The sequence below is a fragment of the Xyrauchen texanus genome, chromosome 21 (assembly GCF_025860055.1).
Source record: "Xyrauchen texanus isolate HMW12.3.18 chromosome 21, RBS_HiC_50CHRs, whole genome shotgun sequence".
In the NCBI taxonomy this organism is placed as follows: Eukaryota; Metazoa; Chordata; class Actinopteri; order Cypriniformes; family Catostomidae; genus Xyrauchen; species Xyrauchen texanus.
Genome location: NC_068296.1, coordinates 35503928 through 35518762, shown reverse-complemented (window position 1 = coordinate 35518762; position 14835 = coordinate 35503928). Strand labels below are relative to the sequence as shown.

The following is a 14835-nucleotide window of genomic DNA, read 5'->3' as shown; positions in this document are numbered from 1 at the left end:
GTGTCCTGAGTTGCACTTTAATTACTGTCACTTTATAACTGTCTGCTACCTCAATAACTGCTATGTGCATAGAACACTATCTCATAGTATGTTATGTTTACATTTTTAGAAACTGTCATCTTTTTGCACTACTGAGTACTGGTCGGCGCTGCACTGTCTATTGTCCTGTTCATTGTCAGTAATTTGTTGTACTGTCCTGTACTTTTTGCACATGTTTGCACGTGCACTTTATATAGGTATATATAGGTAGTTTATATAGGTATTTTATTTCGTTGTGTTGTCTCATGTGGTCCTGTGTTGGTCCTTGGTTGTTTTTATGTAGCACCATGGTCCTGGAGGAACGTTGTCTCGTTTTGCTGTGTACTGTACTAACTGTATATGGTTGAAACGACAATAAAAACCACTTGACTTGATTATGCATATTATTACCTCATTTCATTATGGCCTCTGTCACACAAGATAGCTTTGAGATATTTTATTTTGAAATGAAAATAACAGTATACTCTATCTTATTTATTTTTTGGCCACCTGCTTCCTAAAATTGTTAATGACAGCAGACCTGAATACACTGCACATTGTAATTATGAAGTCATAACTCTGATGCAGGAGGTTACCAGCTGCATTAGAAGACAAGACAACGCAGAGAGGCTATATATACACACAAGTGCTTATGAGGAAAAAAAACACAATTTTTTTTATTTAGTTTTATGTTATTCATGTAAACTAGTAATGCATACACAACATACCAACATATGCTTGCGTTTTGAATTTTAAAAATTGTTCTTTCAAATTTGTTATCTTTCATCGACCCAGTGACTCATTCGTTTTGTGCTGACTGATTTAAGTACCAGCACAATGAGTAAAGGAACAAAGAATAGATCTCTCTTTTGTTCTTAGTATGTGCGACTGAAATTCCCTGATGGTTGAGAAACACTTTTACAAAACTAGAGTGTGAATATACCATTCACCATTAATGTTTGGACAAGTTTTGTCCAGTTAACCCTCTTGAAATCCATCCTTGCAAACTGACCTATTTCTGCTCTTCACAATCTATTTCTAGTTTGAGTGCACCCCATGAGGCCTTACACTAACCTACCATTGCAAACAGAGGAACATGTCAAAGGCTTTCTTTCTTTCTTTCTCATTTGCATATCTTTCTCTCTTTCTTGCTCTTTTCTTGCCCTTCTGTTTGTGTGATGGTGATGTCCAAACCGCATTCTACTTAAATAGGTGATTGTAATGTTATTTTATTCATTATCAAGGCTCCTAAAGCGAAACATTTAGATTTAAAATGACTTATTTAGTTGCCAAATATCCCTCTCTTTTCATACCATATGTTGAAAAGTATAGCCTAGCGTCTGCAAAAAGACCCTTGGCTGCCCAGCATTTTTGCTGGTAAACAACATGGCTATGCTGGTCAACATTTAGTCCAGCACTAAACCAGCATAAACCAACCTGTATTTTTTCAGCAGGGTACAGATTTGTGTGTTCTAGACAGTTGTAAGCAGATCAGTTAACTGCTGAGAAAAAACATCATAAACCAGCTAAGCTGGTTTGCTGGTGGTTTGCTGGTTTGGCAGCAAACCAAAATCACAGACTTGGAGACCAGCTACGTCCAGCAAACCAGCTTAGGCTAGCTTTTTTTCCCCAGCAAGGTTAGCTGGAGATCATTTGTAGTACATTGGTTGTGCACTGCAATTAATACCGCTTATTGCAGAATAATAATAAAACAAAATTTCACTAATGCACTGATGAGTTTGGGCGGTATGTAAAGCTTTGCATGCTTCTGCTGAAAGGTTTGTTTCTTTGAACAGAGCAGCCATTTTAAAACCACAACGAAAGCCATCATGGCATTTAAGTAAAATGGCCGACAGTGAACGTTGTATTAGACAGTGTTCGATCACATTTGGACTTAATTTTAGAGTATAGATGAGGATATAGATGAATTAATCTTTAAAATAACAGATAAAGCAAGGTAGTGTCTGCAGCATGCTCGGTGTGTGAACAGACAGCAACATAACAAACTAGTTCAGAGGAATGTTTTCTCAGGCTGTTCTGTGATCGCCCTGATGTTACTCATAATGTGAAAGGAAACAACACAACCACACAGAAGACATCCACCACATATAATCTGCCTCTGATCATTGCAAAAACAGTATGAGACAGCATTACTGCATAGCCAGAACCTTTATTCTGATTTTAAACAAAACAACTGGAAAGAGTTTGGATGAAAATACATGCTAGATTCATACGTCCAGCTAAGAATCTATTTTAATCTGCATTGTTTGGGTGTGCTTGCGCTAAGCGGGAGAGGCAGACCTCTCATGATCACTGGGAGAACATCCGCCTGTTCCCTATCTAACAGGCCTCCGTTGTCACGGTAATATGCTGTGGCGCAGCACTTATTGGGATTTGAATGCATGGCGACTGAGCAGGCAGTCATGTTTTTCTGTCCAGAGAAAAATGGATATTATGTATTGAGCTATGGTGCAAAGCCCAGGTAACATTTAGCTGGAGCGATCAGGGATCGCTGTTATCTGTATTGGTGTGTGCATACTTTATATGTGTTTTGTGGAGTATTAAGCAGTCAAAATTACAGCCCCTACCCAAAGAAGCCAGATGGGACGGAGTTGAAGGGCCCCTTCAAAAAGTAGGAACGCCATTTGTTATTTTGCCTGTTTATTTTCTGTTCTAACTTAACATTGTTATCCGTTTTAATTTAACACAAGTGTTAAATCACGTATGTTGCCCATGGATGTATCTACCTGCCACGCCCTGGTTCAAACATCTCTTTGCATACCGGATGCAACATGGTGAGCGAAACAGCGGAAAAATAAAAATCCCCCACCATTCTTCTAACAAAACGAAAGAAACAACTGCTTACGAGTACTAAATGTCCAGTCAAACAAAGAGTGAAAACATTATCTTTCATTATTACAGATAAAACCACATCAGTCTTCATGCGCTGCCCTGCAAAAATCCGCTCGACTGTGTCTGTTTGAAACTGGAGGCAAAAGCATGCTGAACATACCTTTATTTCAGTTAATCAGAGAAAGCGCTTCAATGGACGGAGAGCAGAAAACATCTCGCTTTCCTCTACAGTTCCTGCAATCCACTGAAAAAGATGTTTCGTTTGCAGGCGAATTGTTACAGCTTTTTTTTTATTCAACTGGTCACTTGCTGCACAATGCTGCGATCACAGCCTCTCCTATTAGTCTATCCAGCTCGCTCTCTCTCTCTCTCTCTCTCTCTCTCTCACTCTCTCTCTCTCTCTCTCTCTCTCTCTCTCTCTCTTTCGATCACCCTAGTTCCATTGCCCTCTCTGTGTGAGACGCCCAGTCCAGAGGTGGCAGGGGGCATCAGTCTGCTCCAAGGTGCTATAGGTCTCATTGGTTCCGAAGCACTTGCTAGATGGCCACCAGAGTCTCGCCGCTCACTGTGGAGTTTATAAATAGTAGGACAGTGCAGCTTGACTGCTGTCTGTGCATTACTAGCTGTGGAAAAAGAGATGCGGTGTGCTAGCACGGAACTGCAACTTCATTAACCACTGCAAAAGAACAGCGGGAAAGAGAGATTGCAGGGAAAGTGGATCAGCACGCTAACATTAGAATAGCATGCGGAACACACAAAAGCATCCGCATATGGTGTGATGCATTTGCAACAACGCAAACCACCAGCGTCTAAATAAAAACAGGTTTTGACATTTTCCATCATGTAGAATAAATAATATCTGTCTGGGTGCTCAGATCACGCAGAATTTCAATTCACAGCCAAACATGCACATAATACACGTCTGTCCCATGTCCACCTCATGCTCTTTGTCCATTACTCATGGAAACGGCTGATCTCAGGTTTGGTTCATGTTTACGCAGATCTGAGTGTGGCTGCTTGCTCTTATGGCTAAGATGTACTGTTACCACTGCAGTGACATCTTTATGCGTGCATGTTTGTGGTGGTGGGTGGGTGTGCATGTGTGGGAGAAAAAAGAGAGAAAGGGAGAGAAACCGCACAGCCAGCTCCAACAACAGTCTCGATCTCATGCTATCAGACAGAAAGAGGAGCACATGAGCAAGCAGAAAAGGAAATGGTGACTTGAGAGGATGACAGAAAGAGGGAGGTGTGGATGAAAGAAGGAGAAGAGAACATGTTGAAATGGTAGAGAGGGTTTTAGGGAGGAAAAGACATTGAGTAGAAAGAGAGATGACGCGAAATAGCGCTGGAGAGAAAACGAAAGCTCAGGAGGGAGAGGAAATGTGGAGGAGGACTGAGGGTTCACCATCAACATGGCTGCTGATTGATGCAAAAGGATGCGGCTGTTCTGCAGAGAGCGCAAGAGGGGAGACGGGAGCAAGTGGGGAGGGAGAGAATGGAAGGAAGGGAAAAGGGGGAGGAGCTTATTCACATTCTGACTGCAGGTTATTATATTTCACAACCCAAAATGGGTATGACGTTATTTAGGGTGATGGCTGCACATAAATACTTGGAGCTATCTATCCTTTTTTTGTTATTTGTTCTGTTAATACTTTTTTCTGAATTTCATAGTTTCATTTCTCTCTTTTTAATCTTGATTATTTTTTGCCTTAATGTTTATGTTCTCTTATTTCTAAATTGTTCATTCTTTCTCTGCTTTTCACATCTTTTATCCCACTTATATTAACATATGTGAATATTTCTATGTACCTTATTGAAATTTTAGGGGATATGATATTGAAATAAAATCCTGTGCTAAAGAGTGTGTACAAAAGACACCAACAGAAAACACCTACAGAAAATCACTATATTTTGCAATAAATATAACTGATGCGATACTTCTATTAAATTGTTGTTTTTGTATGTTTTTGCAAATTCTTGGGATTTAATGGGTTATTTGTAAATGTAATGTTTAAAGCCTTTTAATTTTACAGTTATGGGCCGAAAAGGAATAGGTTACACTTTACATTAAGGTTCTATTTGTTAACAATACTTAATGCATTAGGTATCCTGTACTAACAATTACCAATATATTACTATAACATTTATTAATCTTGGTAAATGTTAACACTTTATATTACGTGTCTTTAACTACTATGTCCTTCAGCATTTGATTCAATATAGTTATTATGTACACTAACTGAGCAGTTTATTAGGAACACTATGATCTTAAAAAAGTGCCTGATGTGGTCTTCTGCTGTTGTAACCCATCCGGCCTCAATGTTTGATGTGTTGTGCATTCTGAGATGTTATTCTGGTCACTACAATTGAACAGAGGGGTTATCTGCGTTACTGTAGCCTTTCTGTCAGCTCGAACCAGTCTGGCCATTCTCCGTTGACCTCTCTCATCAACAAGGTGTTTCACTGGTTGTTTTTTGTTTTTGGCACCATTCTGAGTAAATTCTAGAGACTGTTGTGCGTGAAATTCCCAGGAGATCAGCAGATACAGAAATACTCAAACCAGCACGTCTGGCCCCAACAATTATGCCACGGTGGAAATCACTGAGATAAAAAAAAAAATCTCTATGCTGATGGTTGATGTGAACATTAACTGAAGCTCCTGACCCGTATATGCCTGATTTTATGCATTGCCCTGCTGCCACACGACTGGCACATATTAATATGTAGGTGTACAGGTGTACCTAATAAAGTGCTCAGTGAGTGTACTTACATTTAAAGCACCTGCATTTAATTACATTTGTAGTTACACTGTTAACCTTACCTCTAACCCTAAACCTACTCCTAATTCTACCTGTACCTCAACCTCCGTAGTAGCAAATGTGAATCTTTTGAGGATTTTGCAGAACATGTTAACAACATGTCACAATAAATACACTGTATTATATGTATTTGAATGTTAGTACACAGTAATTGAAGACAACTAACATAAAGTAGACCTTGTTAATTTATGAAAATACAACTGTTCATTGTTAGTTCATTGTTAGTTCATTGTTAGTCGATAATGCATTAACTAATGTTAATGTATTCAACTTTTCATTTTAACAGTACATTAGCATAGGCTGAAATGTACATTCATTAAGATTAATAAATGCTGTAAAAGTTTTGTTCATTGTTAGTTCATGTTTACTAATGTTGTTAACTACTTTTAACAAATGGAACCTTATTGTAAAGTGTTACTACTGAAGATTATTAGACTTGATCTGTTTAGCATTTATTTCAAACAACTACAGGATATTGTCAATGTTTTAAAAACATTATGTATGACACACAAGTTGTGTGACTGTGTGTCAGTTTCTTTCAGCCTTTCTGCATGTTAAGATAAGCACAAGTAGTTCCTATTTTACACAACTATTTGCTAATATAATTTTTTGTCTCCACTTTGAAGCTCATAATACGTAATCCTTTTCATAGTGACAAAATATTAAAATCACTAGTTTAAAAATAAACTCTAAAATCAATATTGTTATATGAGGATTGATATTCTCTAAACAAAATTAGGTCAGATCTTTAAAATTTCTTCTTCATTTCCCTCCACAACTGTTTTGAAGCTTTCAAGATACTAAATATATATATATTTTTTCACATATATATATATATATATATATATATATATATATATATAAAACTGATTCTCAAAGTGGTCACATTCAAGTTATTGGACCCCAGCTTTAAATAAATAAATAAAAGTTCATCAGCTTTATTTTTTTATATATTATTTTGAATCTGTTTTGATCTCATGAACCCTTGGCCAAAGCAGTCAAAAAAGCTCTTGTCTACATGAATCTGAGTGAATGTACCAGTCCTGCTTTTAAAATTGGTCACGTGTCTCTTTAAACCTTGCATATGGCTGCTTCCTCGAGTGCGCAGTTTAGCGAGTGAACCTAATGGCCCGATACCAGTGGTTATTTCTGGAAACAGGGCTGAGTGCTGATTACCTGGATGACATGAAGACAAGCTGCCGTAAAAAAAGCTGCATTCACTAGTGACCTGGCCTTTGTTCAGCTCCCAGGCTGTTTTCCCTTTGATGAGAGAACTGATGACATTGATTTAAGAACGTCAGTCTGGATTGTTCACTGACCTCGCAAGTTTACCGCCTCTGTTTCCTGATGCGAAGTTAGAAATTATCTATTGCAATATCAATTTTTCAAATTCTTACTTAAACCAAATGGTCATATCTAAACAAATTATATACCAGGCAGGGTAAAAAATTAAGGGGAGCAAAAAAATTCCACCAAATATGACAAAAATACCCCCGAAATAAAAAAAAAAGGCCCTTGTATTTGTAACATGTATTTTAAATATTCTACCATAGTCCTTGGCATAAAACATGTCATTAATGTTGATTTCATTCTTAGGGTAAGAGGGAATTAATTCAATACACAATTACAATAAGGTTCCATCTGTTAACATTAGTTAAGTACATTAGTTAACATGACCTAACAATGAACAACACTTTTACTGCATTTATTTATCTTAGTTAATAGGAGTTTAGTGATTTTGTGAATTGGACCATACATGTGAATGTTTCATTTCTATTTCGGGTAAGGGCACTTCCTGTTAATGCTTGTGCTTTTAAGCACACAATTAACACTAGTGTGCTGCAGAGCTTGTCTGGTGAATTAGCCTACATTGTGCAATGTTTTGGATTTTATTGTAAATGCAATTCATTTCACAAAAGTTTGGGACTGAATGTTCCCTTACAGATCAACTATTTTTAAATGCATTTTTGGTTACAATGAATTTTTAAACAATGCAAAGTTGTGCCTCTAAATAACCATGAGGAGTAATGGGTTCTGCGATGCTAGCCACAGCACAATCATTAATGCGTCAATAGTGAACGCTCTGTGCCAACAGTTAGTGGACAAGTGCTGCATAGCTGAGGTACTTTTGTTCTTTGTCACTCAATAATATGTGTAGGCCGTAGCCTGACAACTCTGCTTCCTCCCTTAGAACATCAAAAATGCTAGCAAACATCTCTGGGCTAAGAGGGCTTGTCAAAGTAAGGCCTCTGTTATGTAAAACCATGCTAATGGTACAGTTGTGCTCATCGCATGAATCTTCCACCAAAGGCCAACTTGGCACAAAGCTTAAAGTAGAAACTGAACACTTTGACAAATCTCTCTGGCGATCAGGATGAAGCCTAGGTTAATAAGAGGGCCGCTATGTTTCATAATGGATTACAGAACAGAAACTTTGATGCTCATGAAACCAAATTCTAAGCGGTGGATTATTCAGATCAAATATGAAACCATGAAAGATAAGCAAATGAAAATGACAATTTAAGCATCACATTAGTCATATGACGACAGTATTTTTGTCTGGCTGGAGCACATGAAAGAAGGTACAGTTTTACATTTCCTGCTAACAATTATAATACTTAAAGAGTACATTTGAGTAAGATGAAAATCACTTTACCAACCTGCCGTTTGTTCAAACTGCTCGTCATAATCGAGATCGTCTTTCCTCTGGTCCCTGTCAGTTTGATCAAATGTGCATCTGCATGTGGAAGTACAGTGCTGCGTCCCCTGGTGGTCATAATGAAGAACTCAGAATGTGGCCCAGGCCAATTCACACCTGAAATGTATCATATGCGTTTTTATTTACAATGGGGTTCACAATTCTGAGCCCCTCTATAAAAATGCCTGCATTTTTCTCATTGAATACAGTTTGTTTGAATTACACATGATATCGTCAGCATATAAAAAAATACATTTTATTTATATTATGATCAATGAAAACATTTAATTGAACATATTCACCTAGAAATCTTAAGGCTAAAAGTAGCTCCTAATGCAGAAATTTCCCCTAAAAGTAAAATTTACATCTAAGAGTAATTCATGAAGTCTCTTACACATGCTAACATGATTGAGCTTAAAAAAGCAGTTTTTTTTTTTTTTTTTTGTACCCAATTTATATTATTATGTTCTACTTTGCAGTTCTATGTATAAGCCACCTGTGAATTCTAAGGGGGGAGGGGTTGGACATAATATTAGAATCATTACATGGAATGTACGTGGAATGGGTGGCCAAATCAAACGCTCCAGAGTTTTTTCTCATCTAAAATCACTGTCCTCTGATATTATGTTTCTCCAGGAGACACATTTGCGTACAGGTGATCAATGGGTTGGTCAAGTATTTCATTCCAGTTTTAATAGCAAATCCAGAGGTACTGCAATTCTGATACATAAAAGAGTCATGTTTTTAGCAGAGCAAGTACTTTCAGATCCTGAAGGCCGCTTTGTAATCGTCAGTGGTATTCTTTTTCAAACTCCAGTAGTGTTAGTTAACGTATATGCCCCAAATTGGGATAACCCCACTTTTATGTCTATGCTTTTCTCAAAAATCCCTAATCTTGACACTCATCACCTTATTTTTGGAGGGACTTTAACTGTGTTATCGATAATAATCTTGATAAATCTGTGACTAAATCTTCTTCTCTTTCCGCTATGTCCAGGTCTCTAATTTCGCTAACAAATCAATTAGGTTGCATAGATCCCTGGCGCTTTCTTCATCCTTCTGACAAGGTATTTTCTTTCTTCTCTGGTGTGCACCATGTTTACTCTCGGATTGATTATTTCTTCCTTGATAAAGCCCTGCTTTCTTCGGTTATTTCCTCAGATTACTCTGCCATTGTTATTTCTGATCATGCCCCGCATGTGTTAGATATTTCCTTTTTGCCCGCTTTTAAGAGCCGACCCCATTGGAAATTTGATGTAGGGCTTATGCCAGAACTGACTTCTGCGAATTTCTATCCAAAAATATAGACTTTTTCATTGAGACTAACAAAACGGAAACCGTGTCTGCTTCTCTTCTATGGGAGACATTTAAAGCGTTTATCCGTGGTCGAATCATTTCCTTTAGTGCTCATTTAGCCAAGACAAGAAAATCTCGGCAACAAGAGCTTATCTGTTCAATTTTAGAGATTGATGGACAGTATTCTAGCGATCCCAAACCTGATCTTAAGTTAAAACGTTTGAGGTTACAAACTGAATTTGATTTGCTTTCAACAAATAAAGCTGAATATTTGATTAAAAGAACTAGAGCCACCTATTATGAACATGGGGATAGAGCAGGTCGTCTTCTTGCTTCCCAGCTTAAACGTCAGTCAGCATCACGCTATATCACGCAGATTTATGATAACCATTCTAATGAGCTCGTTACTGACCCTCAAAAAATTAACTCTGTCTTTTCCTCCTTTTACTCCAGTCTTTATACTTCTCAACCTCCTTCTGATGCTTCCTTAATGGAGTCTTTCCTACATAAGTTAACTATACCCACTATTAATACATTAACAGAGGAGACATTAGATGTACCTCTCAGGTTGGATGAAATTACCACCTGCATTGGTCTCATGCAGTGTAACAAGGCTCCAGGGCCTGATGGCTTCCCCCTAGACTTTTATAAGAAATTTTCAGCGCAGTTAGCCCCCTTATTGTTCGATATGTATAAGGAGTCATTTGAGCAAGGTTTTCTCCCACCCTCATTAAATCAAGCGTCTATCTCTCTCTTATTAAAAAAAAAATAAAGACCCAACTTTATGTAGTAGCTATAGACCTATTAGTTTATTGAATGCTGACATTAAAATTCTAGCAAAGGTGCTGGCAAAGCACATCGATGCATGTCTTCCTGATATTATTTCTGAGGATCAGACCGGGTTTATTAAGGGACGTCAGATGTCATCTAATATCCGGCCATTGCTAAATATACTTTTTAGTCCTTTTCTGTCTAAGACCTCTGAAATGATAATTTCTCTTGATGCTGAAAAAGCATTTGACCGTGTAGAATGGAATTATTTATTTACTGTATTAAAAAAGTTTGGCTTTGGGCACAATATTATCTCATGGATTCACCTTCTATATTCGGCACCCTCTGCTAGTGTTAAAACCAATACTGATAGTTCATCAGTATTGGTTTCATCAGAGGGTTGCCCTCTGTCTCCTTTGCTCTTTGCTTTAGCTATTGAGCCACTTTCTATCGCCTTAAAATCATCTTCGTCTATACGTGGGATCCATAGGGGAGGCATAGAACACCGTGTTTCTCTATATGCTGAGGACTTGTTGTTGTATGTACAGGATCCAGTTGGCTGCGCCAACAAGATTATGCACTTGCCTGACACCTTTGGCTCTTTTTCAGGTTACAAATTAAACTTTACCAAAAGTGAATGTTTCCCCATAAACGACGTGGCTAAAAAAATTCCTAAAAGCACTCTACCGTTTAATTTTTGTCCTTCAGGGTTTCGATATTTAGGTGTAAACATTTCACACTCTTTTAGTTCTATCTTTAAGAATAACTTTACGAATTTGGTTGATCAACTTAAACTAGACTTAAAACGGTGGGGCAGCCTACCCCTTTCTCTTGTTGGGAGAGTGGAGACCATTAAAATGAATGTTTGGCGCGACTTTTATTTCTCTTCCAGTCTCTCCCTCTTTTTCTACCTAAATCTTTTTTTTAAATGCCTAGACAAAACCATCTCCTCATTTATTTGGGCTGGTAAAATTCCTAAGGTGAATAAAACTATTCTGCAACGAAATAAACGTGATGGAGGTCTAGCTCTGCCAAATTTTCTTTTTTATTACTGGTCCGCCAACATTTCTTAGATTTTCTTGTGGTGTAATGTGCCGGAGGTCAACTGGTGTACTCTAGAAGCTGATACTTGTCTTTCTTCTTCTCTTTCTGCACTTGTCTTTGCTCCTTTGTCTCTGCGTCCCTCTAATTATACTAGAAATCCTATTGTGTTATCAACTTTAAAAATCTGGAAACAATTTCGACAACATTTTCGGTTGGAGTCACTATCTGTCTTAAGTCCTATTTGCAACAATCACCTGTTTTTACCACCAGCTATTGATCACACTTTTAAAAGTTGGAAAGATAGGGGGATGGCCTGTTTTTCAGATCTTTTTATTGATAATTCTTTTGCTTCATTCACCAATCTAATGTCCAAATTTAACCCGCATACTACAGGCTTATTCAGGTATTTTCAACTACGACGAACTTTCCTAGTTTCCCTCAATTACCTGAAAAATCTCTGGTTGAGAATTTATTGTCAGCCCCAACAGGTGGCAGTCGTATATCCTCTGTCTACAACATGTTACTTTCATCTAGTACGTCCTCTCTCCTACCTAAAGATAACTTGGGAAAATGAGCTGCGAATCCAGTTATCGGAAGAGCTATGGTCTGAGGCCCTTTCTAGAATTAATTCTACTTCTATATGTGCTCGGCTGAGTCTCATTCAGTTAAAAGTCTTTCATCGAATTCATTTTACCAAAGCTAAACTTCATAAATTGTTTCCAGAAACAGAGGACTACTGTACCAGATGCTCCTTTTCTCCCACCGATCACACCCATGCATTCTTTAGCTGCCCAAAACTGGCCTCATACTGGGCTTCCTTTTTTGACTTCATGTCTAGGGCTCTGCATGTTTGTCTATCTCCATGCCCTCTAGTCACCATTTTTGGTGTGTCTCACTCGTCATCCATCACGAGACAGAAAGCAGAGGTTATTGCTTTTGCTTCTCTTATTGCTAGAAGGTGCATTTTGTTGCATTGGAAGTGTCCAACCCCCCCTCCAACTACCCCTTGGTTAAAGGATCTGATGTCATTCCTTTCACTTGAAAAATTGAAATATTCAACTCGGGGCTCAACTGATAAATTTTATAAAATATGGAACCCTATTTTAAATCTTTACGACTCTGTATCCTCACTAGATTGTGACTAACTATATCATGGGTGTACAAGGGTTTTTGTTTTTTTTCCTTCTGTGTGTATATATGTGTATTTGTGTGTATGTATATGTATGTGTATATATATATATATATATATATATATATATATATATATATATATATATATATATATATATATATATATGGGTGGGGGAGGGGTTTGGGGTGTTGGTTATTTTGTTTTTTTCTTTTCTTTTTCTTTTTCTTAATTAGTTAAAAGATAAAAGTGCAGACAATGTTTTCTCTTCTATGCTTGTCTCTTTAGTGATTTAATGTACTTTTTTTTTTTTTTGTCTGTACAATAAAAATTGTGTTAAAAAAAAAGAAAAAGAGTAATTCTAACCATTATAACACTAAAAGTAGCTCCTAAACCCACGACAGCTTAGAAGTCTTCCTGGGGACCTGAGTTACTCACAAATGATCTGACACATGGCTGCTGTGTCAATCCACATTAAAAACAATATATTATGATATTATTATGACATTTGCCTTTTAAAAGGTATCGTCTGAATCACAGTTGAGCCAATGTAGTTTAATAATACAATTTTGTAATATTATAATGTTGACACTGACATTTAAAACGGTATTGTCTGAATCACGAGGGTGTTTTTATTATTGTAAACTTCATTAAAGATGCAGTTACCTCTCCCACAAACCAAACAACCTAATTGCACTGGAGATAAACTGTGAAGTATGGATGAACTGCAAATGTCTGGCATCCATCAGCAGAATCATCTATCAAACTATATATAATAGGCCTATGCCCTCTCCGGACCAGACCGCACATTGTCCGACAATTCATAGTGTTTTCCTGTGGATGTGTGCTCGCTACGGAGTAAAAAGTGGGCATTCACGGAGAATCACGGCAATCGCAGGGCTACCCGGTGTTTTGATGCTGTTGACGGGATGCACGCTCGTTTCATTACATCAACACAGGATGAAGAAATGTTGAGCAACAGAAAAAAATATCTATCTATCTGTCTGTCTATCTATCTATTTGTCCGTCTGTCTGTCTGTCTATCTATCCATCCATCTCTCTGTCTGTCTGCCTATCTATCTATCCATCCATCTCTCTGTCTGTCTGTCTATCTATCTACCTATTGTCATCTGTTTTAGCTGACAAATAGCAGTTCCCTGTCTACCAATCATTGAGGGCGATTTAAAAGAGCTCAATAATAAAATGTGATGTCATCCATAGCAAAGAGGTCAATTCCACCTTACTCTAATCTTAAGATTTCCTTACTAAAACTTGCTCTTAGCTTCTTTTTTTTTTATCTAGCTAGGAACTCTTTGGAGAACTCCTAGTGGTAATATGAAAATCTTTGTGAATATGGGCCCAGACCTTTTGTTAGTTAATGGGTAAAGAACAGGTCATGTTAACATGCTAAATATCATAAATACATTTGATTGGTGATCTAAAAATAGTGCAGAATTGTAAATATTTCTTATTCGTTATACTTTACATTAAGGTTACATTCATTAACATGAATTAACAATGAACATACTTTTTCAGCACTTGTATAATGTTAATGTCTACATATATTATTACATTTTTTTAATTAGCCTGAAAGTTGTATATGTTAACATTATTTAATGCATTATGAACAAAAATAAACTAACCATGAACGGTGTTTGGTAAGTTACTCAAAAATGTAATCCACTACAAAATTATAATTAGTTATAAAATGTAATCACATTACTAATTACATTACTTTTCAGTTACTTTCTAAAACTTTAAACAAAAATTTGTTTTTACACTCAACAAATTCAAAATATTAATTGTCTCAAGCAAGTCAAACACTCCGCACCACACGTTTCTGCATTACAATGACTCATTAGTGACTCTTCAGCTGTCCAAGAAACACAAATAAATGTACATATGAACATAATTCATGTTTTAAATGAATTCTTTCAATTAATTACTTTTAATGACATTATAGTGTTATGCTTATTTCTGATATATTATTTATGTAGAATACATGAATTATGGCCCCGTAACGAGTCATTGTGAAGGGGAAATGTGAGGTGCTGAGTGTATGACTTGTGTGTAAAAATGAACAACAAAGAAATATAGAAATTATTTTGAATTTGTAGAGTGGAAGTGTTTTAGAAAGTAACTTAATTAGTAATGTGATTACTTTTTAATAAAATGAATTATTAAAGTAATCTTATTAAAATTGTAGA

General features: G+C 36.9%; 1 protein-coding gene across 2 annotated transcripts in view; it reads right to left on the bottom strand.

The window, feature by feature from the left end:
- LOC127661935 (zinc finger and BTB domain-containing protein 38-like) overlaps positions 1 to 14835 on the bottom strand; it is a 31474-nt gene that overhangs the window by 15584 nt on the left and 1055 nt on the right. The window contains exon 2 of one of the 2 annotated variants that reach the window (XM_052152899.1): positions 8351 to 8505. In XM_052152899.1, the coding sequence (XP_052008859.1) occupies positions 8351 to 8467 (117 nt within the window). In that variant the 5' untranslated portion in view covers positions 8468 to 8505. Of the gene's footprint in view, positions 1 to 3031; positions 3162 to 8350; positions 8506 to 14835 lie in introns of those variants that run through there. The other variant, XM_052152900.1, reaches the window with a different exon arrangement.